We start from the raw sequence: 25,556 nt of genomic DNA on the forward strand, positions 1-25,556 counted from the left end.
AGCCACGACAACGTTGTGGATTATAAAGCCAAACAAGATCACCTTCTTCATAGCTTTCATTCTTGCATCGAGAAACATATTGATCTTTCATTCTGTCTCTGGCTAACTGGAATGTTGTTCATTCTTAACTTCAGGCGGTCGACATAATCTTCGCTTGCAACATGTTCTTCTGAAGGTCTGCAGCCAAACTCTAGGTCGCAGGGCAAACGAACTTTACGACCTAACATCAGGCAGGTGGAGTCTGGCCTGTAGTTTCATTCACGGCCGAGTGGTAGGCCATTAGGAATAAATGAATGTGCTGGTCCCAATATCTTTGATGTTCTGATACAACTTTGGACAGGTGTTTACCCATCGTTCGGTTCATTCTCTCGACCATTCCATCTGATTGAGGATGCAAGAGTGTCGCTCTGGTCTTATTGACACCAATCAATTTACAAACGTTTTGCAAAAGGGTTGACTCGAAGTTTTAGCCTTGGTCAGAGTGGATCTCCAAGGGAACACCAAATCAACTAAAGAATTCTTTAAAAAGTACCTCTGCAACGGTAGCAGCTTCTTGATTTGGTATCGCAAAGGCGGCCTCAGTCCATTTCGTAAAATAATCCATGGCTACCAGGATATATTTATTTCCATCATTTGTCTCTGGAAGTGGACCTGCAATGTCGATTGCTACTCTTTCCATAGAAAGGAAGGAAAGAAAGAAAGTTTACCAACGTTGTACTGTTTTATGGGTGCCCTCTTTTTACCAACTGGACCATTACTGGCTGCACACAGTTCACATTTCCGGCACCATCTTCTTACATCATCTATACAGTTCACCCAATAGAACCGTTCTCGAACCTTTTGCAGAGTCTTCGTAATACCAAAGTGTCCACCTGATGCACCGTCATGTAACTGACGCAATACTTCTGACACTTTACTTTTAGGTACAATCAACTGAAGCTTAGATTCTGTACCGTCATCGTTCTCAAAGGTTCTATACCGAGGAATATCTTTTAGCACTAAGCAATTCCATTGACTCCAGTAACACTTGACTTCGGGACTACATGCACTAATGTCTTGCCAAGATGGTCTTTCACTTCGACGCATCCAATCCAATACTCTTTTTATACATGGATCATATGCTTGAGCGTCTTATAGCTGTTGAGGCTGCCATTGATCATTAAAGACGGTGGTTCGTCTCATGGGGCAAAGTCGTTCTTCTAATCTAAGACAGTGATTACAATTTGCTCTGCATCGCCGTCTTGACCGAGTCTCTGCATTTGAATGACTTTTTCCAGCCCAGTGTTCAATCTGTTCTAGCTTTCTAACTGTTGTATTATTTTCTTGCAAGTTACGACGAATGTAACCTACGTCGTTACCATTCCAACATCTGGGCACCATGTTACTAACTACTTTCCGTACAATTTCCTCCAGACGTTTATCGTTTCGTTCGTTGCTCTTTTCATAGGTTTGTACTCGATAGCTCCGTGAAGCTTGACTAGCTGTTTCGTGCTCCAAGGCAATGGCGAGCGCTTCATCTAAAACTTTCGGTCTTGCTAGTCGTAAACTTTTCTGTAGTTCACTGTCTCTCAACCCATTGACGAAGGTATCTACAGCAATTTCTTCCAATATGTTGTCTGGTGCCTCTGGATAAGCCAACAGCGCTATACGAGCAACATCTGCTTCAAATTCTTGCAAACTCTCACTTGCTCGTTGAATTCTACTTCTTATTTGTACTTTGTAGACTTGTTGTAGATGGGCATCTCCGTAACGTTTATCTAGTTGAGTGAACAAGGTCTGGTAACACTTTTCTTGACCCTTAGGAATCGATCTTAGGATATCCGCAGCATCACCTCGTAAAGCAGCAGTCAAGGAAACAGCCTTTTCTTGTTCTGTAGAATGATTGGCTATCGCAATAGCTTCAAATTGTCTAAGGTATATGGACCAAGAAGACTTTCCATCAAATGGTGGCAATTTGAATCTCATATGATGTGTCGTTTCGTCTCTAGGTGATTCTTCTTTCACTACCGGATCTAAGGCTACTGTATTAACTGGTGGTAGCACTTTTGTATTGGTTATCATGCTCTCTAACTGTTTGATCTTCTCTTCTACTTTATCGAATGTTTTAGAAACTTCTTCAAATTTTTCATTATTCTGAATACATACTTCTTTAATTATTTGAGAATTTTCGTCGAATCTTCTAGACACATTTTCAAATTTCTCGTCATTTTGTCTAGCTGCCACTTTAATAATTTGAGACGTTTCATTAAATTTTTTGGAAACGTTCTCGAATTTATCATCATTTTTTTAGAAGTTTCTTCAATCATTTGAGAGACATTCTCAAATTTATCATCAGTTATTTTCGTTAAAACTGCTTTTTCTGCTGATCGAAACTGGACAGTCTTCAGTCGTTCTTGGAGGATCTTCTTGGACCCGCTGCGGACACGCAACTGTTTTACTGAAAGTTCTACTAGCAGCATCTTTGGTCAGGCACACACGTACTTTTGTAAATGTTCTTACAAAGATCACTACCGAACTACGCTGATATTCCCGACGAACAATACTTTTTAAAAGTTCAAATGTATTTTTCAAAAGTCACTGCTGAATTTGTTTTATTTCCATTCCACCTGCCGTTCATCATGGTCAAAATTCGTAGTGAATTCAGGTTCTGGTACTCCAAACGGAGTCATTATGTTTTATTTCTTTACTCCGTTTGGAGTACCTATATGAATTCACTACGAATTTTGACCATGATGAACGCCATTTGGAATGCAATTTTTAGATTCCCTTGCCGAGTTATCAAGCTATTTACTTTGCAAGTTTTAGAAGGCACAGTGGTAAAAATTTGAATTCGGTTTCGCCAGGTAAAAATCGTATGATTTCTCTTTTTGTTATTAGATGGCGTAGTTACGTCCGTAAATAGCTATTTTGATAACTATTGGTCTACGACAGGATAGATTTTGTTTCGATTCAGAGCAGTGGCTACACCGCTCTGAGGAGACCTAAAGAGGTCGAAAACCGTATAAGCGGCTTGCCGCTGCCCTGTATCGAAACAAGAATCTAATACCGTCATTATGTATGATTATATATATATATATATATATATATATATATATATATATATATATATATATATATATATATCCTTATATATATATGTGTATATATATACATATATATATATATATATATATATATATATATATATATATATATATATATGTATATATATATTTCAAATTATTTTCGACCGTACTGTTTTAAATATTGATTTATAGTATCAGCAATCGGTCTGTAGGAAATAAAACTCTATTTGTTGTATCTCAATATTTCGTCACGATTTTGTGACTTCTTCAGGAGAAAACTGTAAATTTATTAGAATAATTAATTATAATATGTAAACAAAGTGAATATTTTAATACTTACAACTATAAGAGTAAAAATTTAAATTTTTTTAACATATCTAAATACATGACATTTTTGTTAATACATATATTTTGTTAGACATATCCAAATATGCCTTAATAAAATGTTGCTGAGAAAAAAGATACAGGGTGTTAAAGTTAATCTTTGTTTTTCGTTTTTTGCTAATAGTTTCCCTGTATATTTATAAATTGCTATCAAAATTGGCACAATGGCATAATCTTAGACAAGAAATAGTATTTTATTTACGTTTTGTCATAGAGGGCGCCACGTGGATCATTCCTAATGATCAAATTGAGTAAACTTTTTCTGATTAAACTTTTTAGTAATTTTTATTAGAAAATATGACGTAAACATCATTTTTACGTAAAATTGGTACTTTTGTTTAAACATGATAATTTCAACCGTTTTCGATAAAAACGCAGTCAAACTACTTAGAGTCTTAAAAATGGATTTCAAATATTATTTCATTTATGAAAAGTATACTTTGGACTGTCAGATAATTGTTGTTGGTAAATGTCATTTGTTCAGAGTAAATTATTTTTGATGTGACAGTATAGTGTAATGTTGCATTTTTTAAAAGTAATCATTACTTTTTTTGATTGAAATGCCTCGTCACAATCATTTTACTAATGAAGAAATGCGAGATATGATTTGCGTATACGCACAAGAAAATTTTTGCGGTCGCTCGGCAGCCAGAAGGTATGGAATTTTATACGCAAACAGAAGGCAACCAAATCACAAAACTTTTGCAAGATTATATCGTAGTTTAGGTGAAACTGGGTCATTTCACACTAAAAATCGGGGTGATCGACCGAAACAAATCACACCTAATTAAGAAGATGAACTTTTGATTCGAGTAGATGAAAATCCTGAAATAAGTTCACGACATCTATCAGCAGAAATAGGAGTAAGTCAGTCGTCTATTGTTAGAATTTAAAAAAAAAGAGAACCTCCATTTTTATCACTTCACTCCTGTTCAAAATTTACTTCCAACAGATCTTCCACGACGGTTACAGTTTTGCCAACGTATTCTGAATAAACATCGCAATGACAGACACTTTATTAAGAATATTATGTTCACCGACGAAGCAACTTTTACCAGACGAGGGGTTTTTAATTGGCGAAATAGTCATTATTGGGAAGAAGAAATCCCGCATGCTATTAAAGCTAGACATTTTCAGCATGAGTTTAAATTGAATATTTGGTGTGGCACTATAGACGACCAACTACTAGGGCCTTATGTTCTTCCTCAGAATTTAAATGGAGATTCTTATCTATTATTTTTGGAAAATACTCTTAGTGATATTTTAGATGATCAGTCACTGGATGTAAGAAGAAAAATGTGGTTTATGCAGGATGGAGCGCCACCTTATTTTTCATTAGCTGTTAGAAATCATCTTAATGACGTATTTCCTCAACGATGGATTGTCAGAGGCAGTGATTTTCAATGGCCACCAAGAAATCCTGAGTTCAACCCGCTAGATTTTTATTTTTGGGGACATATGAAGTCCCCGTCTTCATATGTCCCCTTTCATATGTCTTAGTTTATGCCAATAAAATTAATACACGAGACGAACTTTGGAGATACATTCAAAATGCAGCTTATCTTATAAGGGGACAGAATAATATTTTTTAGAAAAGGCATAGAAATCGGAGGAGACCATGTAGAACATTTAGTTTGAGTTTTTGTGAGTTCTTTTAAGTTAAAGTGTGTTTAGTTTTGATTTATCGTCAAAACGGAAACCTTACGTTAGTTGCAACTTTGTTTATTAGTTTGGTATTTGATAGTGGAATTGTAAATAAAATACTATTTCTTGTGAAGATTATGCCTTTGTGCCAATTTTGATAGCAATTTATAAATATACAGGGAAACTATTAGCAAAAAACGAAAAACAAAGATTAACTTTAACACCCTGTATCTTTTTTCTCAGCAACATTTTATTAAGGCATATTTGGCCCAATAGCCATATTTTGGTCCAAATAACCTGTCCTTAGTCTATGTCCCAATAGTTAGGACTCACCCTATATATATATACATATATATATATATATATATATATATATATATATATATATATATATATATATATATATATATATATATATATATATATATATATTTAACGTGATTATTTCGACCAAAAAACAATTTATAAATATGTTGGAAATATCGGGTATGTGGTCTATATTAAATAAAAATCTTCGTTTTTTCTAAAGCTCAATATTTCGTAATTTATTTAATAGCTTCATCGGGAGTAACTGTAAAAAACAAACATTTCAAAACACTGACGTACACTTAGATTTACAATACTTACAGAAATTGAAAGATTATACACATAAGTAAAATTGAATATTAAAATAATTATTGCTGATGTAACTGTACATTTAATAAAATGCATGTTAAAATTTAAAATATCTTTGAGCACGTTCGTTAACAATAAATAAGATGGAACAAGTAAAAATGATTTCAAAATGCAAAAAATAACAATGTAAGAAAACATTAGAGGAATAGTATTTCTTTAATTAATCATTAAGGCTAGTTAGTATGATTAATCATTAAGGTGAGTGTAGTTTTAAATTTTGTTTAATATATTGCAATATATGTTGCTTAATTGCCCCATGTCTGTTTTATAATTTAAAGTTTGTTTGTTTTTGTTAATGTGGTACATCTCCAAAAATAACCTACTTTTGTAATTTTCCGTCTGTGCCAAAATACGAGCATTGTTGTAGTCTAACAGATGACCGGTGTTTTTGTAGTGCTCGACAACTGCACAAGAATTTTTTCATAAGCGGCAATCACTTTTATGCTGTGTGATACGTTGCTTAAGCCACTGCAATGTATGGCCAATGTGGCCTTTTTTTACATCCTAGACACGGTATTTCATATACCACATTACTCCTATTATAATGTTGGTACTGGGTCTTTAATTTTAGAAAAAAGTTGTTTACTATTTATGGTATTGTATTTAGCTATATTAATATTGGAAACATCTTTAAATATGGATACGACAGACTGAGTTAGACCGTTAATAAAGGGGAGTTTTTTGTATTTGATTGACTCATTGTTAAAGTCAAGGACAGGACAATCATAGAAATTACTGCTGTAAATGAGTTTTTTTAAAATATGTTTAGGATAGCTGTTGTTTCGAAAATTTTTGTATAATATGTCCAGATTTTTTTGTAACAAATTATCATCAACAATGGACATTACCCTGTTTTTTATACCCAATACTGTATTATATTTTTGACGAGTGGTGTGGTTTGAAAAGTAATTCATATACCTGAACGATGCTCTTGGCTTTTGGTACCAATCCAATGTCAGAATATTGTCATTTGTTCTTATTACCTTTGTGTCTAAAAATGGTATACTAAGATCTGTCTCGGTTTCAATTGTGAACTGAAGATGTTCATTAAATGAATTAAAAATGTTTAATGTGGTATTGATGTGATAAGATGGAACTGCACATATGATGTCATCGACATATTTATATATAAATGGTAATTCGAAAGGTAATTGTGTGATCACATTGTCTAAGAGATGATCAGTTACAATAGTAGCAAGGATGGGACTAATCGGGGAACCCATAGGTGTTCCAAAAATTTGGGTGTAAAATTTTTCATTGAAACTGAAATAAGTGTTATTGAAAATGAACCTGAGAATTAGTAAAAAATTACCTTTAGATAATGTCGTGTAGTCTTTTATAAGGTTCCAATTTGATTCTATAATGTCCGTGACCATTTTTAATGGAATGTTTGTAAATAAAGAAACCACATCCAAAGAAATCAAAACATAATCTTTTGGTAACCGCATTCCCCTAACAGCATTGACAAAAGTAATAATTATTGCGATATTCAAAGGCAGCATTTAATATATCAGCAAGAAATTTAGAAATGTTGTACGTAGTGAACTTCAAAGAACTTACAATAGGCTTGAGAGGAACGTCCAATTTATGGATTTTAGGCAAACAATAAAGTTTAGGAGAACATGAGTCATAGATTGTTAACTTTTTTGCAACTTGTTCAGTAAGTTGATGTTGGTTTTTTAATGTTTTTATTATGTCATTATATTTTTTCTGTATCACTGTAGTAGGGTCTTTGTCCAAACGAATATATGTCGATCTGTCGTTTAACAACGTTAATGTTTTGTCGATATAATCCTGTTTGTTCATAGCTACCGTAAATCCACCTTTGTCAGATTGTAAAATATATATGTCTGAATGTAACTTCAAATATTTTTGAACGTATTTAAACGTTTTGTTTAATGTTGTGTTGGGTTTAGATGTTGAATTGTGTAGATAATTAGTTACTACATTTGTTACTTGTGCCCTAAGTAGATCCTTGGATTCAACTGTCACCTCATCGATGATATTTTCTACATCTGCTAAAAAAATATCTAACTTAAAATCTGGGGGTGTACACTCAACACTAAATTTCGGACCAAGAGAAAGAAAATCAGACACTTCTTTTGGAAAGTCAACGCTCGACAAGTTTTTAAACCATTTGTCATTGTTTAAAAATAAGTGGTTAGAAAATAAGTTATTAGTTAGATGTTCAAACTTTTTTATGTTAGTAAGCTTGACTTGGTTGAAAACATTGGAAAAACTATTCTTTAACCTTTGTTCATATTCAGTTAATATGTTGTTAGGAACAAATTGTTGTAACTCACACTTAATTTTATTAATATCACTTTTCGCAGTTGAAACATTAATACAAGTTATTTTTATTTCTAAATTCAATGTTTTCTTATGGATCTCATTAATGAATTTATCTACTTTATTATTTAAAAAATTGTCATTACCTGCGTATAATAAGCTTCGTAGATTAAAAACACTGTTACGAACGTGCTCAGGTGTAACATTAGATGTTCTACAACGTAATAAAAAAATTCTCCTGTTATTCAATTTTGCTATCCTTATGTTTAACTTCGCCCATTGTTTCATTAAAGTTGTAATGTTTGTTCCATATATTTGGCTGATATCTTGATAAAAACCCATCATAAAATATTTAACGTGATTATATCGCAATAATTATAATTCTAAGGACACATTTACCTTTGTCAATGCTGTTAGGGGAATGCGGTTACCAAAAGATTATGTTTTGATTTCTTTGGATGTGGTTTCTTTATTTACAAACATTCCATTAAATATGGTCACGGACATTATAGAATCAAATTGGAACCTTATAAAAGACTACACGACATTATCTAAAGGTAATTTTTTACTAATTCTCAGGTTCATTTTTAATAACACTTATTTCAGTTTCAATGAAAAATTTTACTCCCAAATTTTTGGAACACCTATGGGTTCCCCGATTAGTCCCATCCTTGCTACTATTGTAACTGATCATCTCTTAGACAATGTGATCACACAATTACCTTTCGAATTAACATTTATATATAAATATGTCGATGACATCATATGTGCATTTCCATCTTATCACATCAATACCACATTAAACATTTTTAATTCATTTAATGAACATCTTCAGTTCACAATTGAAACCGAGACAGATCTTAGTATACCTACCATTTTTAGACACAAAGGTAATAAGAACAAATGACAATATTCTGACATTGGATTGGTACCAAAAGCCAACAGCATCGGGCAGGTATATGAATTACTTTTCAAACCACACCACTTGTCAAAAATATAATACAGTATTTGGTATGAAAACAGGGTAATGTCCATTGTTGATGATAATTTGTTACAAAAAAATCTGGACATATTATACAAAATTTTTCGAAACAACGACTATCCTAAACATATTTTAAAAAAACTCATTTACAGCAGTAATTTGTATGATGGTCCTGTCCTTGACTCTAACAATGAGTCAATCAAATACAAAAAACTCCCCTTTATTACCGGTCTAACTCAGTCTGTCGTATTCATATTTAAAGATGTTTCCAATATTAATATAGCTAAATATAATACCATAAATAGCAAACAACTCTTTTTGTAAAATTAAAGACCCAGTACCAACCTTATATAGGAGTAATGTGGTATATGAAATACCGTGTCTAGGATGTGAAAAAAGCTACATTGGCCATACATCGCAGTGGCTTAAACAACGTATCACATAGCATAAAAATGATTGCCGCTTAGGAAAAAATTCTTGTGCAGTTGTCGAGCACTACAAAAACACCGGTCATCTGTTAGACTACAACAATGCTCGTATTTTGGCACAGACGAAAAATTACAAAAGTAGGTTATTTTTGGAGATATACCACATTAACAAAAACAAACAAACTTTAAATTATAAAACAGACATGGGGCAATTAAGCAACATATATTGCAATATATTAAACAAAATAAGTATTGTAAATCTAAGTGTACGTCAGTGTTTTGAAATGTTTGTTTTTTACAGTTACTCCCGATGAACATATATTGCAATATATTAAACAAAATAAGTATTGTAAATCTAAGTGTACGTCAGTGTTTTGAAATGTTTGGTTTTTACAGTTACTCCCGATGAAGGTATTAAATAAATGGCGAAATATTGAGCTTTAGAAAAAACAAAGATTTTTATTTAATATAGACCACATACCCGATATTTCCAACATATTTATATATATATATATATATATATATATATATATATATATATATATATATTGTTATATTTCTATTTATGTAAAATTTAAATTAAAATAAAAAATTTCATGTTTCTCAACCACAAGCATATAAATTTTTAACGCCCTGTATATGACAAATTTTGTAAAAATAATTATGGCTAGTTTTAAGAGAGTGTTTCGCAGAATTGTTTAATAGTATTATGAACAATGTATTTCAAGCAAACAATTAGAGACGATTAGATAGAGCGAAGATAGGAAATGACATATTTTTTTAAGAGAATAGACGAAAAGGGACTTTATTTAGTGACACATACATTGGCAGGAAGGATCATAAAGAAATTGCATGAGGACAATGGACATATCGGTAGCAGAAAGGTGTAAAGAATGGCAAATAGTAGCCAGAGAATATAAAGTATTGGTAGTCATCAGGTAGTGAGAAAGCATGTAAAATAATTGGAAAAATAAGTACAAATAGTGGAAAAAATAGAATTTGTTATATGTAGGTGGATGAGGACATAGCCAGAAGACTTCTAGTGGCGGAAAGAGAAAAGATCGGGATGGTACACGTTACGGTGAAGGAAATAGTGAAGTTGACACGATGTTATAGATGCCATGTACATGGCCACATAGCAAGAGACTGCGAGGGTGAAGCAAAAGGGGGTTGCTGGAAGTGCGGGATGGAGGGCCATACGCAATCCCAGTGTCAAAGTAGCACTGTAAAGTGCTTCAATTCTGACGAAGAAGGTCATGTATCTACGTCCACTTGGTGTCCCAAATTCAGGGAAATTATCAGAATAGCGAGGGGTGGAGATATAAGAAGGGTAGGAGGTTACTCACTGAGCGACAAAATGGTGAATAAGCGTGAAAGAGAACGTTTATTAAGAGTGCTGCAAATAAATATGGGGACGGCTAGGCTAGCTCACGAACTCGCTGTGGTCTCCGCAACCGAAAAAGGAATTGACACCCTGATAGCGGCGGAGCCAAACCCCACGTTAGTGAGTAGTAGGGAATAATTCGTAGTTACGTCGGGCGTTGTAGTAATGCGGATACTTAATAGAAGACTGAGGGTATATGAGACGCATGAGGGATTCGTGACGATAATTGTGGAGGAAGTAAATGTGGTATGCTGCTACATTTCACCGAATTGTACAGCGGAGAATTATGAAAGTAGACCGGATGAGATTATGAATGTGGTAAGATTATTGAGAAGAGAGTGTGTAGTGCTGGAGGACTTCAATACCAAAGCGGCGGAGTGGGGTTCTCCGATAATACACGCTCGTGAATAAATGCTTATGAAAAGGATAGGAACTCTGGACCTAGTTGTCTTAAATAATGGTCGGGAACCAACGTTCGTGAGGGAAAATTCACGTTCATATATCCATGTCACCTGTGCCTCACATAATGCGGTGAGAAAAATTAGAGACTGGGTCTTGCTGCCGGATGACATTGCTACAGGGCACCTCTACATTGGCTTTTCGATGGTCAGAGTAGGAACTACCAACGCGGAGTCACCAGAAAACTAAACAGGAAGCAGAGGTGGAGATAGAACAGACTGGCTAGTGTTTGATTAGTACTTTAGATGGATGGTAGAGAGGACAAGATGACAACCGCCATCGGTAGAAGAACTGGAATCAATGATAAGAAAAACTATGGGAAATTACATGAACAGGGTAGATGAAAAAAAGTGCCTCATTGGTGGTGCGAAGATATCGCCAATAAGAGGAAGGAATGAATTGCCGTCAGAAAATATACGAGGGCAAGTGGTAGACGAGAAGTAACCAAAGCTAGCAGAATGGATATAGTATACAATGCGTGAAAGAAGAAACTGAGCAGGAAGATTCGAGCAGAGAAGAAGAGGCTCTGGAGAGAACTATGTGACAAGTTGGATGAGGAGATTTGGGGTCAGTGATACAAAATCGTAATAAACCAGTTCAATGCCATTGACATAGGACACTCATACCACCAGAAACGGTAAAACGCATTGGTAGTTTGGATCCAACCTGGATTTTGGAACACATGAATGCACTGCTTGAAACTCAGCGATTTCCGTCAAATTGGAAGATCTCGAGGCTCGTGCTACTCCCAAAGGGGAAAGACAATTATCGACCCATACCAGGGAGGAACAGGGGGAAAGAAGGATTCGGTCGTGGTGAAAAAGTGCGAGAATACGTGACAATTGTGCGTGAATGAGAAATGGGATGAATCCGTGCCGACGTTGCGTCCCAATCCGGGCGGTCCGACCAATATTTCACCGTTGAGGAGGGTGTTTTTCAGAAGGTAGGTCTCTGGCATTGACGGCGATAGTGTCCGAACAATTCCTGCGTGCGGTCTCAGATATCATTGTGGTCACCCTGGAGGAATTCTGCATAACCGAGCATAACTTCTGGTCTCAAGTTATAGGTATATCTAACAACATTTTGACCAGCCCTCTCATAAAAAACGAAAAAAAGTCTCATTCTATTGTTCAATTCTATTGCTAGCCATTACCTTTTTCTTTGTTCCATATTTTTCCTTCTTTACTTTAATTCATTCTAATTGTTGCTTTAAATATTTGTTACATTGGTCCCTACACAGACTTGTTACAATTGGCGCTCATCCCATCTCAAATTTGCTACAGGACGTAGACCAGTAGGAAGACCAAGGAAGAGGTAAATAGACAAAGTAAGAACCGATGCTAAAGAGATATTAAGGGTGAATAACTGGAGGAGAGCAGCTAAGACAAGAGATGCTTGGAGGCGAATGCTGGGGAGGCGGTCCGACTTGGGCTGTAGCGCCATAGAAGAGAAAGTATACCTATTACTCGCAATAATCTTTATTATTCTTTGGGAATAGTACTTGACTTCTTATTGACTCATGGTTTAAACTACTGTTTATAATTTGTTTAAAATAATTTTAAAGACATTGGACATTTATTTATGGACCAAGGGATTATTATAAAATAATATCATTTAAAAACGTGTTGTTAATCGAGTTAACACTTTACTTAATTTCAGAAGAGTTTCATACCAAAGGTAATCTACAACGACATGAAACAATATATAGAAAAGATAAACATATTTCAGAAAAAAAATATAAGCTAAAAGCCGATAAAAGGTGTTTACCTGAACACTGTCAGCTTGTTTGTCCACTGCAGACTTTCTCTGCAAATCCATTAACATCTCCGAGTACTCCACATAAGGTAAGCAGTAGTAATTAGAGTAGTATTAGTAGAAAATTACAACCCATAGTTTTTTGTTACTATTAAATATTATTGTTAAATTATTTTTTGCGATGATCTGTACGTAGTACGGAGCGGTAAATGAAAAAAAATCGTTATTTTGAATTTATCTCATTCCATATTATAATTGAATACGTATATTTGAAAGCGTATATTTAAAAGAAATTTACAGAAGGTCTCAATTTAAGATTTTGAGATTAAATCCTGTCATGTACGATTTTCGTTTGGACCTGGATGCAACCTTTTAATTTTTAAATTGGAAGAGGAAGTATGCGACACGGCATTCAAAAATTTCAACCGTATTGTTTATTCATCATTGTTTGATACAAAAACTAAAAGTAAAAAAAATAAAATTTTTATTAGAAGAAGAAATTAGAAACTTATTAGTTGGCAGCGTTTAGATCGAAAACATGTAGTAGGTATATCATATCAACAAGTGATATTATGGCGGTTTTGTTGAATTTACTTGCTCGCATCCTCATATTGTGTTATTTAATTTCTTCAACTGGTGATGACATTGAACGAATATTTACACCCATTAAGTGTTAAATTTTTTTATTTTTTTATATGTGATTTATGTTTTAAAATGTGCAGATTACTTACATAAATAGGATTCACACAGATTTTAAAGAAAAACACAATGTTTTTTATGTTTCTGTTTAGTTTCCCCATTTGGGGATTATGGTACATACAATTTACGTGTTATACCATTTGTTTGGAAAAGTATTTGGTATTTATTTATATTTTTTTCATTTAATATTGTTATTACTGTATTATAATATGATCTTATTTAATTATATATTCTAATTACTTATTTACTCTAAAAGACTAAGGTATATAATTTTCTGCTATTCATTACACTCTCATTATCAAACTGGCTAACACATGGTAATCTGTATTTAAGTTCAAAGAAATATCCTTGTTAGAATTTCAAATTTCTGCGAAGTTTATACGCAATTTGGTATCAAGGCTGAGCGACAGTTTTAAAACTCTGACTTATGAGGGTTCGCTTCCTGTGGCCACCTCTTAGAATTTTAAGGTACGGATTTTTATCCTTACAAATTCTAACAAAGACAGATCGAAACGAGACATCGTGATATAAACATCTCCAGTTTGACCAGACGTATACGTCCCTTTAGTCGCGACGCGTAGATGCTACTCTTCTACTATTATTGCAAAAATTAATATACAATATTCAAACGGTAAGTATTTTTCTTTGTACAGATAAAATCAATGAGTTACGCCAGATATTTTCGTGATTTTATAATTAATTGCTAATTTATTCACAATCAAAATATGGCATTTTTTGTTATTATTCTAATCATTTAACCAGTGACCTCAGTAAGTTCTACACAAAACATTTGGCTACTTCGACCGGATAGCAATAAATAATTATAACTTAATTTTAGTTCATTTAGTTTTATTTTGTTTCATTTAATAAATTGTTTTGTTCTATTTTAATTTAATATTTGAAAAAAGGTCCTTCAACAATATATTTTTTGCATTATTTTAACTTAAATTACATTTGGTCATATTTGCATAAGAATTTTTAAATTTATTTTTATATTACATATTTTAATTGATATTGATTGTACATAAAATATATCACCTTTATTAATATTGTGTTACATTTTTGTGTTATCTGATTTTTGTGAATTATTTATATTTTGTGAATTCAACTTTTATCATACTTTCCAATCCATTCTGTACCTGTTGCATGTCAATTTAAGCACATTCCTTTTGTTTATTTAGCTACTTACCTTCGTTATCGATATTTTTATTTATTTGCAATTGATTTTGTTTAAAACCAAATATCGCATTAGCTTATTTAAATCTAGATAATTTCTTTGTGTTAATTTCTGTTTGGATTGTCTTCTTTTTCCTTTGTTTTTAGTTATTGTTACCTTACAATATACAGCAAAATAAACAAAGCCAACTATTCGCAACACACGGCATTCTCTAGATTAAAGGAGGCCAAGAAAATCATTCAAATAACAAAACCATACTCTTTAATTATTATTCGTAGCCAGGGCAGATAAAAATCGAAACCATTTATCGAGATTCTCATACATTTCCCAACTTCGTTCTGAATTTAATTCATTGACTTCTGCTACTCGCTCTTGATCATCTCCTTATCATTTCAATATTTCAGTAAAATATCCATTACATCTAGTTTCATCAATGTCGCAAAGCACCCGAAGGTAACTACTCAAGGTGTTAAATGTGTCTTGTGTTCTGGTCTTCACCCTTTATTTAAATGTCCGTATTTTTTATGACTAAATTGCCTCAAGAACTTTCTCGTTGGTTAAACACAACACAAATTTTTTTCGCGCAAATGTAGGGTTCGCAAAACACGGCATCACATTTTTCTTCATTTGTTAACCAACCGTCAAATTAATCTTGCTCCTTTAGACAACCACCAATGTTTCTAATTTTGCTACACAACAACGTTTAATGTTCTTGTCTATTTCTTTCATGGTTAATACATATCAAATATGTTTTTGGCAACTTTCATAGAATTCGTATCCTGCTGGATACAGGCTTCATAGCTAATTTTAATTCAGACAGTTCTGCTCGGCATTTAGGGCTTTCTCGTAATAAGCTATCAATCCGTGTTGAAATTTCAAACAGAATGTCGACAGGTACAAGTCAGGATACTACTTTCTATCTTATTAAACCGATTGAACGTGAAGGTCCAATTTTCTCGTTAAACGCAATTAGTGTAAGCGATCTCACTCATATTCATGATCATATCACACAGTTTAGCAACCAGTTCCTATAGACATGCTTATAGGTGTTGAAATGGTTCTACTTTGTTTAAATTCTGGTAAAATTTCTGATGAACCAAATCACCCTGTGGCCTTAGAAACCATTTTCAATTATGGCAAGTCTCTACGACTCATTCCAAATTTTATTTAACATCTTTCGTTACTCCTATGAATACAAACAGATCTTTTCTACAAAAGTTTTGGGAAATCAAAAACATCAGGCACCTGTTAGTTTTGTCCGCCACGACAAAGCTCGTGAAGGATATTTCTAAGTTGGTAATTTTTAACATAATATCTAAGCCTCTTAGTTTTGTCCCACCACGACCAAGCTTGTAAAGTTATTAATTTTCCGAAAGTCAACAGGCAGATTTTTTGATATTTCACCGTTTCTGCAACCCAATCCTCTTTATTTATTTTTTTTTTCTCTCTTTTCTTTTCGATACTTATTCGTTATTCTTATGCATATCTTCGTTTTTTATGCTAGAAAATCGCTTCAGGAAGATCTCTAATCTCAAAGAGTCATGTGTTAAATTCATGGAGGATTTTATTTCTTCCCAACATATTATACCGGTTCCTGAATCCGATTTTAAATCAACTCTTTCTTATTAAATGTGTCGATTGCAATTAAAGTAAACTGTATACCCAAGCTGAATCAAGCCTTTCAGAGCGATGCTGGGAATATTAATATTCCACTATGCATCAACAATTTACCCATATAAATTACCGCAACATCGCTTTGAATGGCTTGATTAAGCTTGGGTATACAGTTTACTTTAATTACCATCGACACATTTAACTTCATCTTTCCTCACTAGAGGTCTCTAGTAGCATACTCTGGTAATTATTTTTCCTATAATTGCCAGAGTAGTCGGTGCGTTTTGGTTTAGTTTGAGTCTTCTTACAAACTCTCTCTGATGACGGGTAGACCCAGAAACACGTGTTAGGAAATGGTAAGGGACTCAAATTAAATCGAAACTACTTTCACGCAGTTTTCAAATTTTTATTTCGTTTCTTGTCTCCAAAATTTGTACTAGCTTCGACGCCAATCTATATGACGTTCGAGGTGTGTCGCCAATCGACCCTTTTTATACTAGTTCTAAAAGGGCATCTCGTTTTTTATTTGTTTGGAGTTCAAAGGGGTAGTGAAGCGCAATATAAGATGCTGTTTCCAGTTAGCATTCTCTAGCCTCTCCTACTAAATCCCTATCCTCACCTCCACGAAGTGCGGCTTGGGCTGCACGGGTGAACCCTGGAAAACCTGAGCAACCTTGCTGGAGATTGAGTAACCACCCAATGGAAGGCAGGGTCAGGGCTGACGAGGAAGGGATAAATTATCCTCCGAAAAGGGGGTTGGTGAGCAAGGTCAGCAGCCTACTTACTGTCAAAAAAATCAATGCTCAGAGAACCGAACAGAAGCCTCGGAATTGTACGGATACACAGATGACGAACCACACAAGAAAAAGGACAAAGAAACCAAATAATCTACGAATTGGCACTTGGAACATCGCATCGTGGAACAAACGGGAACAGGAAGTTGTGCAGGAATTGGAGCTCCATAAAAGTGATATATGTGCCCTGAACGAAACAAAAAAGAAAGGGAAAGGAAGTGCCAATAGAAACAAATTTATATTCCTCTACAGCGGAGTAGATGAAAGCAAACGAGCTCAGGCAGTAGTAGGCCTCTTAATGCACAATAAATATACTCGTAGTAACAATATTCAAGAAATAAGATACATCAGCGAAAAGATGATGCTGGTTTGCCTTAAACATCACCAGACGATACTTAATATTATCCCCGTATATGCACCGGATAACAGCAAAAACAAGGAAGACAAAAATGATTTTTATGGACAGCTCCAAGATCTACTGGACACCACAATAGCCGGTAGTAAAACAATAATTCTCGGCGACCTAAACGCCAGTGTAGGCAACATACCTTACACAAAGATTTAACGAAGAAACGCTCAACGACAATAGAGAAAGACTTCTAGAACTTTGTTTAATGAATAACCTCCGAATTAACAACACATACTTTGACCACCCAATACAACATAAGATCACCTGGTCAAATACAAGAGGACGTAACTCTATGATTGACAAACATTATAACAAACAGACAAATACACCCCAAGAATATAATAGATGTGCGCACTCTATCTTCCGCCAATGTAGGATCCGACCATGGCCTGGTACTAGGAAAAATAAATATAGCAATCACCACACAAGGCAAGCGAAATACAAAAATAGAAGAAAAGTTAAACATAGAAAGCTTAGAAGAAGAAGGGACACAAAACTTGTATAGAAATAGACTAACAGAAAAGCTAAACAGCTATAACCTAGAGACTTAAAAGAATATGGAAGAAACTTGGAAAATTATTAAAAAATGTATCCTAAAAGCAGCGGAAAAAGCTTTAGGTAAAAGAAAAGTTAACAGAAATAAACGGGAATACAAAACACCATAGTACGACGAAAGGGTAAAAGCACTAGCAAATGAAAAGAAACAAGCTTTCCTAACATACAAAGGAGTGAAGACACCGGAGGCACGAGAAGACTACGTGAGAATCAGGAATAGAGTAAACTAAGAAATAGATAACATCAAAAAAGAACACTGGGAGGAATTTACCAAAGATATGGAATACGACCTCTATGGATCCCAGAAAAAGGTGACCAAGATAACCTACAAAGGCAGCTCCACACCTTCAATATCACAGCAAACAAACTTAATAAGAGCCGCGTAGATGCAAATTAGAAATGGATGGCAAAATTGTAAAACAAGTAATGAAATTTAATTACCTAGGAGTAGAGATCAGTAGTGACAGGGATATAAGAACAGAGACCCCAAGACAACCATCAAAAGCGGCAAGAGTAAGTGGTTGCCTCCGAGAAACCATATGGAGAACAAATATCTGACCACGGAAAGCAAAATGAAAGTATACAAGACAATAGTAAGACCAATCCTAACCCATGCAGCGGAGACAAGGACCTATACAATAAAGACAAAACAACAAATCAACAATATCGAAATGAAAGTATTAAGATCAATAGCGGGCATATCATTAAGAGACAGACAAACCAACAGAAGTATACTCGAACAATGCAAAATTCAAAATATTAACAGGTGGATAAAAACAAGAAAAAAAAACTGGAACGAACATGTAAACCGAATGGGACTAGATAGATTAGCGAACATCTGTAAAAACAACAAGCCGTATAGCAGAAGACCCGTTGGAAGGCCGCCAAAAAGGTGGAAAGATAATGTACAGTCAACAACGACTGAAACAGAATAAGATGCAGACAAACAATAGTAATCCTAGTCGCGCGAAGAAGAAGAAGAGAAGAAGTTTTTTATTTAATTTTCGATATTTTTGTTGTTGCAACAAAATCAGGAATTTTGCAACTATAAAGGGGTTCTCTGGAGATCGGATTTTTCCAAACCTCTCCAAGAATTTTTACTACGTACCGTTATTTACAGCACTTTTCTTCGTCTCATTTCGCTTAAAAAACTTTACAAGAGTAAGCCAATTCGTCAAAATCACGCTTTCCTACTACCTCACAAGCTTTAACGCGACATTTTGTTAGGAAAGGTCCTGACAACGGTTTGTTAGGAAGTGATTCTATTTTATCTACTCCCTCTCTGCAATGAGCACCCACTCAACTTTTAAGGCTCGATGGTTTTTTGCTAGGCAAATGCATCAACAACCATCTTTGTTTATTTTAAGGCTTTGGCTCAGATATTTTGATATGTTTTTCGTTTGAAAAAGAGGAATCTTCCATTGTTACGGTGCTAGGCCTAAAATGTCGTTTTTTCTTATTCTTCTCGTCCCTTTGACAAACAAAGTGGACTATTCGTTCAGAAATTACTCATATTATTTTTGTATCCTCTTAGTTTTATTTTTCCGTGTCTTTTTGCTAGCCAAACGTCTTCTACAACTTTTGTGGTACTTCAATGTATCTTGGGAGGATGAAACATCCAAACAGATACAACAGACAACTCTACTTGTATGTATTATCTCTACACAAGACCATCCAGCGCAAGATCGGAGCTCGTGGCGTCCATACTACTGACTGATCTACTTACTTTTGTCATATAATCTCGTCCAATTTTCATGGTCGCTTTAATTCGACAAGATTAAAGCTCTTGATAGCCGTATTGCTGGTTGATGCAGTCACTTCTGTCAAAGAGTTTTTCGTCCGATCTTCATGTTTGGAGTAATTCGGCGATTGCGCTCATTCGAGCTAATTTTTCTACCCATAAATTGCCAATTGTATTAAACACATGCAAAAACTTATACCACGCTCTACTCGGCAATATATGCCTTTTAATCAAAACCCCTCTGATTGTGCTAGTCGTGTTTTATCACCGGCACATTTGTTACAATTTTCAACAAATGGGCATTTTCCTACCGTGGAGCTCGTCGAAATATCATTACTCCCCGGCTGTCGTCGACTTTCTTCTGAAATACGACGTCACGCCGAGATTTCAACGCTGTTCTTCTTCTTGTGGAGTATAAAAAATAGTTAAGACAACAAACCTAAGGTAAATATTTATAATAACAATTAATTTAAATTTAAATAATAGGGATAATAGGGAAAATAATTTAAATTAAGAGAAAAGTTTAAAATTCTTAAATTATTGTTTAAAGTTAAAGTAACATATTAACTTTTTATATTGTAACTTTTTGTGCCAAACAGTAATTACGGTTCGCTATAACAAAGATGTCCACACACTAAAATCGACGGCAAAGTGGCGTTGGTGAATAAATATCGTTTTAATTTTCGGCTGTAAGAAAACTCGGAAAACGGGACTTACAACGAAAAGTAACTCGGTAGAAGTGACCCACATATAAACACCGATAAGGGTCGGAGATTCGACGGGTTGACTGGTCGACGACTCTTTTCGCGGTGTAGGACAGGGAAGGAGATAAACAGTGAAATAACAAGAAAAGGCCAAAGAAAATATTGTAAGAATGGACAGCGACGAATACTCTACAGATGAAGGAAGAAAAAGAAAAGGAGAAAATATAGATTTTTTTGTAAACAGCAAAAAAACACCAAGAACTCCTACAAAACGCCAAACAACTGAATCTGAGAAATTAGACCAGTTATTAATAATGATGAAAGAAATGAACACAACTCAAAAAGATATGAAGCAAGAACAGAAAGAAATAAAAACTGAAATAAGAGAAATTAAAGACCAACAAAACAAAACAAACGAAGCTCTACTAAAACTGACAGTAGAAAACGAACAATTAAAAAAAGAAAATCAGGATATAAGAAAAGAGAATTCAGAAATAAGGAGAGAGTTACAAGAAATGAAAAAAGCAGTCGAAATAATCGAAAAAAATAGAAGAAAAAACAACATTGTAATAAATGGTCTAAAAATGGATACAAATGAACCAAGCAGCCTAAAAGAAAGAATAAACGGACTTTTTAATAAACATCTTCAAATTGATATTACACCTACAACAGTAAAAAAAATAGGCGAGAATACATGCGTAATAAAACTAAGAAATGAAGAGGAAAAACACGAGATTATGGCAAAAAAATATAAACTAAAAAACGTCGTAGGAGAGAAAGTATTCATCAATGATGACTTGACCAGAGAAGAGAAAGAAAAGCAGAAACACCTAAGAAATTTTGCAAAAAACGAAAAAGAGAAAGGCAAAGACGTCAAAATTGGTTACAACAAGGTGTTAGTAAACCAAGAAGAATGGAGATGGAACAAAATAAAAAAGGAACTTGAAAAACATCCAAAAAACTAGAAAACTACACCCACACGAGGAACATTGATAACGACCAAAGCAACGGAAAGGATCTGACAATGACGACCAGGGCGACGAATAGGAATAACGATAGAAAAAAGCACGATGCAAAGGTAAACAAGGATGAGAATAGAAAGAAGATGAAAGATATACCGCAGAAAAAAGGAGAGATAAAAATGGGAACATGGAACGTAAGAAGCATCAATGGAAAAGAGGTAGAACTTGTAGAAGAAATGATCAGACAAAAAATAGAAATATTAGGAATAACGGAAACGAAAATGAAAGGAAGAGGTTTTAAGAGGATACACAAAGGATATTGGTTATTTTGGGTAGGAGCTGATGCAAAGGAGAGAGCAAAAGAAGGCGTAGGGATAATAATTGCACCGAATAGTCTACAATACGTTATAGAAGAAACATATGTTAACCAGAGAATATTATCGCTGAAAATGAAACTGATAGACGAGGAAATATGGACAATAATAACAGCCTACGGAGTAAATGAAGATGCAAAAAAGGAAGAGAAGGATAAATTTTTCGAGGAGCTCCAAATGCAAATTGACAATGGGGAAGAAAATATAATTGTAATGGGAGATCTAAACGGTAGAGTCGGAAATAATAACAACGGAATTGAGGAATGTATGGGAAAAGAAGGAGAAGAAATACTAAACAAAAATGGCGAAAGAATAATAGAAATATGTATGGAGAATAAACTTGTTATAACAAATACAAAATTTAAACATAAAAAAGTACACAAATACACGAGAGTACAAGAAAGTAGAAATGAAAAATCAATCATAGATTACTTTTTGGTAAGTAGCAACAAATGGAAAAGAGTACAAGACACGAAAGTCAAAAGAGGCTCAGAGATTGGCAGTGATCATCATCTAGTAATAATGAGAATGAGAACAGCAAAAGAAAATGAAGAAAAGAGGAGAAAGGTAGTAAATGAAAAAGTAAAAAGCTACAAATTAAAAGAAGAAAGATATAAGCAGATATTCCAAGAAAAATTAGACAATATTTTGAAAGGTAGGGCAAAAACTGCTAGTATAGAGGAAAAGTGGGAAAATCTCAAGACCAGCTTAATCATAGCTGCTGAGGAAACTTGCGGGAAGACAAAAATAGCAAATAATAGCATGAGGAGAACTGAATGGTGGACGGACGAAATACGAAGGAAAGTAAAGAACAAAAAAGAAAAATGGAAGAGATATCTAAGTACAAAGCGCCCTGAAGATTATGAGGCATATAAAGAAAAAAGAAAAGAGGTTAAAATAGCTGTAAAAGCAGAAAAAGAAAGGTCATGGGAAAAGTTTGGACTAAAAATGACAAATAATTATAGAGAAAACCAAAAACTCTTCTATGGCGCATTAAAACAGCTCAGACAAAAGAAAGAACACATGATGCCGAATATAAAAGACAAGAATGGAAAGGTAATAACAGAAGAAAACCAAATAATGGAAAGATGGAGAGAACATTTCAAAGAGCTAACTCATACAGACGTAGACAACATAGTGGAGATACAAGAAATTAATGAAGAACAAAAAGTAGAACCCATAACAACAGAGGAACTAGAAAAGGCAATTGAAAGAGTTAAATTAGGCAAAGCACCAGGCAAGGATGATATCACCCCGGAAATGATAAAATTCATGGGAATAGAGGGAGTGGACAGCATGAAAGAACTAATGAATGATATCATAAAAAGAGCAGAAATACCACAGGACTGGAAGAAAGACATTATACTACCAATACACAAAAAGGGCGACAAGAGAAACTGTAATAATTACCGAGGTATTACTATATCAAGTATTCCTGGGATGGTATTCGCAAGAATAATAGAAACAAGAATAAAAACCCAAATAGAACCAACTATGGAAGATACACAATGTGGATTCAGGAAGGACAGAAGCACGCAAGACCACATATTCACAATAAGACAAATAAGTGAGAAAGTAATCAATAAAAATAGAGAAATACATATATGCTTTATTGATCTGGAAAAGGCGTTTGACAGAATACAACGAAAGGACGTATGGAGGACATTAAAGGAAAGAGGAGTTGACAGGATAACAATTGATGTAATAAAGGATATGTACAATAATAATACAAATACGGTGAGAACCAACAACGAGGAATCCGAAGAATTTACTACAAGTCAAGGCCTCAAACAGGGATGCGTGTTGAGCCCACTGCTGTTCTCAGTGGTACTGGATACAGCAATAAAGAAAGCCAAGAGAAGAATGAGAAAACTAATATTAGGATACTGGCAAATGAAACAGACTCAACTATCAGAGCTTCTATTCGCAGACGATATGGTTTTGATAGCAGCAAACAGAGAAGACCTTCAGAACAACCTTGAAATCCTAGAAGAAGAACTGTCAAACATAAATATGAAAATAAATACAGAGAAAACAAAAACAATGATAATTTCAAATAAGAGAAAGACACACGCAATACAATTAAACGGAAAACAACTAGAACAAGTGGAACATTTTAAATACCTAGGAGCAATAATTGAATCAAACGGTAAACAAGACATGGAAATAAATGAGAGAATGGGACGAACAGGAAGCTTATTTAACACTATGAAAACAACATTTTTGGGAAAAAAAGAAATACCGGAGAAGGTAAAAACGGCAGTCGTTAAATCAGTAGTTAGACCTACAATCATGTATAATAGCGAGTCATGGACATTGACTGGGAGACAAAAATCTCGAGTCAATGCTATGGAAATGAGGTTCCTGAGGAAAATAGCAAACAGAAAGAGGACAGACAAAATACGAAACGAAACAATCAGACAAAACCTAAAACTAGAACCAATAAACGAAAAAATAGTAGAGGGGCAACTAAGATGGTTCGGACACGTGTGTAGAATGTCGAATGAAAGATTAACAAAACGAGTGTTTGAAACGAGAATGCAAGGGAAAAACAAACGAGGAAGACCAAGAGTTAGGTGGGTAGACGAAATCAGAAAAGAAGTTGAGAAGAAAGGATTGACATGGGAAAGTGCACGAAATCTAACACAAGACCGGATAGCATGGAGACAACAGTGCAAATCTTAACCCCACCAGCCTTACACCTAACGGTAGAAAGGCTTAGGACTAAGTAAGTAAGTAAGTTCTTCTTCTTGTTTTTCGCACCCCACTGAATTCTTATAGGAAAAGAGGCCAACCGTATTCTGTTTGACACAGTCTACCTAGTTGAGTAGGTCGAAAAATTCTACTGATTCGACGCTATTTCTTTTAACTAAGCATATTGTACGCGTTGTTAATTTAAACAAAGTTTCAGATTTCATCCAACAATGTCCTGTGGTCAAAATATACCCGCGGCTTCTTTGTCAACCCATATTTTATTCTTTATTAGTATATCGGTCTTTTCATTTCAATTTTTTACACTTATACTTTCAGCTGTTCTTAAAAACATTCATGTTGGAGGTGGAGAATGTTTGGGAAAGTATTTAGTATTTATTTACATATTTTACATTTAATATTTTTATTACTGTATTATAATATGATCTTACTTAAATAATATATAATTATATTCTTAATTATATATTCTAATTACTTATTTACTCTAAAGGATTACAGTATATTATTTTCTGCTATTCAATAAACTTTCATTGTCAAACTGGCGAACACATAGTAATCTGTTTTTAAGTTCAAAGAAATTCACGAAGTTGTTAGAATATCAAATTTCTACGGAATTTTATACGCAATTTGGTATCAAGGCTGGGCGCTCGTTTTAAAACTCTGATTTATGACGGTTTGCTTGCTGTGGCCAGCCCTTAGGTTTTTACGTACGGCTTTTTATCCTTGCTAACAAAGACAGATCAAAACGAG

At 34.2% G+C, this 25,556-nt stretch overlaps 1 protein-coding gene across 3 annotated transcripts in view; it reads left to right on the forward strand.

Annotated features, from left to right (window-relative positions):
* The window catches only part of LOC140433361 (uncharacterized), a 60,595-nt gene that overhangs the window by 13,806 nt on the left and 21,233 nt on the right, over nucleotides 1-25,556 (forward strand). For 2 of the 3 annotated variants that reach the window (XM_072521383.1, XM_072521384.1), the window contains exon 2: nucleotides 12,970-13,154. In XM_072521383.1, coding sequence (XP_072377484.1) covers nucleotides 12,970-13,154 — 185 coding nt within the window. The remainder of the gene's footprint in view (nucleotides 1-12,969; nucleotides 13,155-25,556) is intronic. The other variant, XM_072521385.1, reaches the window with a different exon arrangement.

Source organism: Diabrotica undecimpunctata, chromosome 2 (genome assembly GCF_040954645.1).
Source record: "Diabrotica undecimpunctata isolate CICGRU chromosome 2, icDiaUnde3, whole genome shotgun sequence".
In the NCBI taxonomy this organism is placed as follows: Eukaryota; Metazoa; Arthropoda; class Insecta; order Coleoptera; family Chrysomelidae; genus Diabrotica; species Diabrotica undecimpunctata.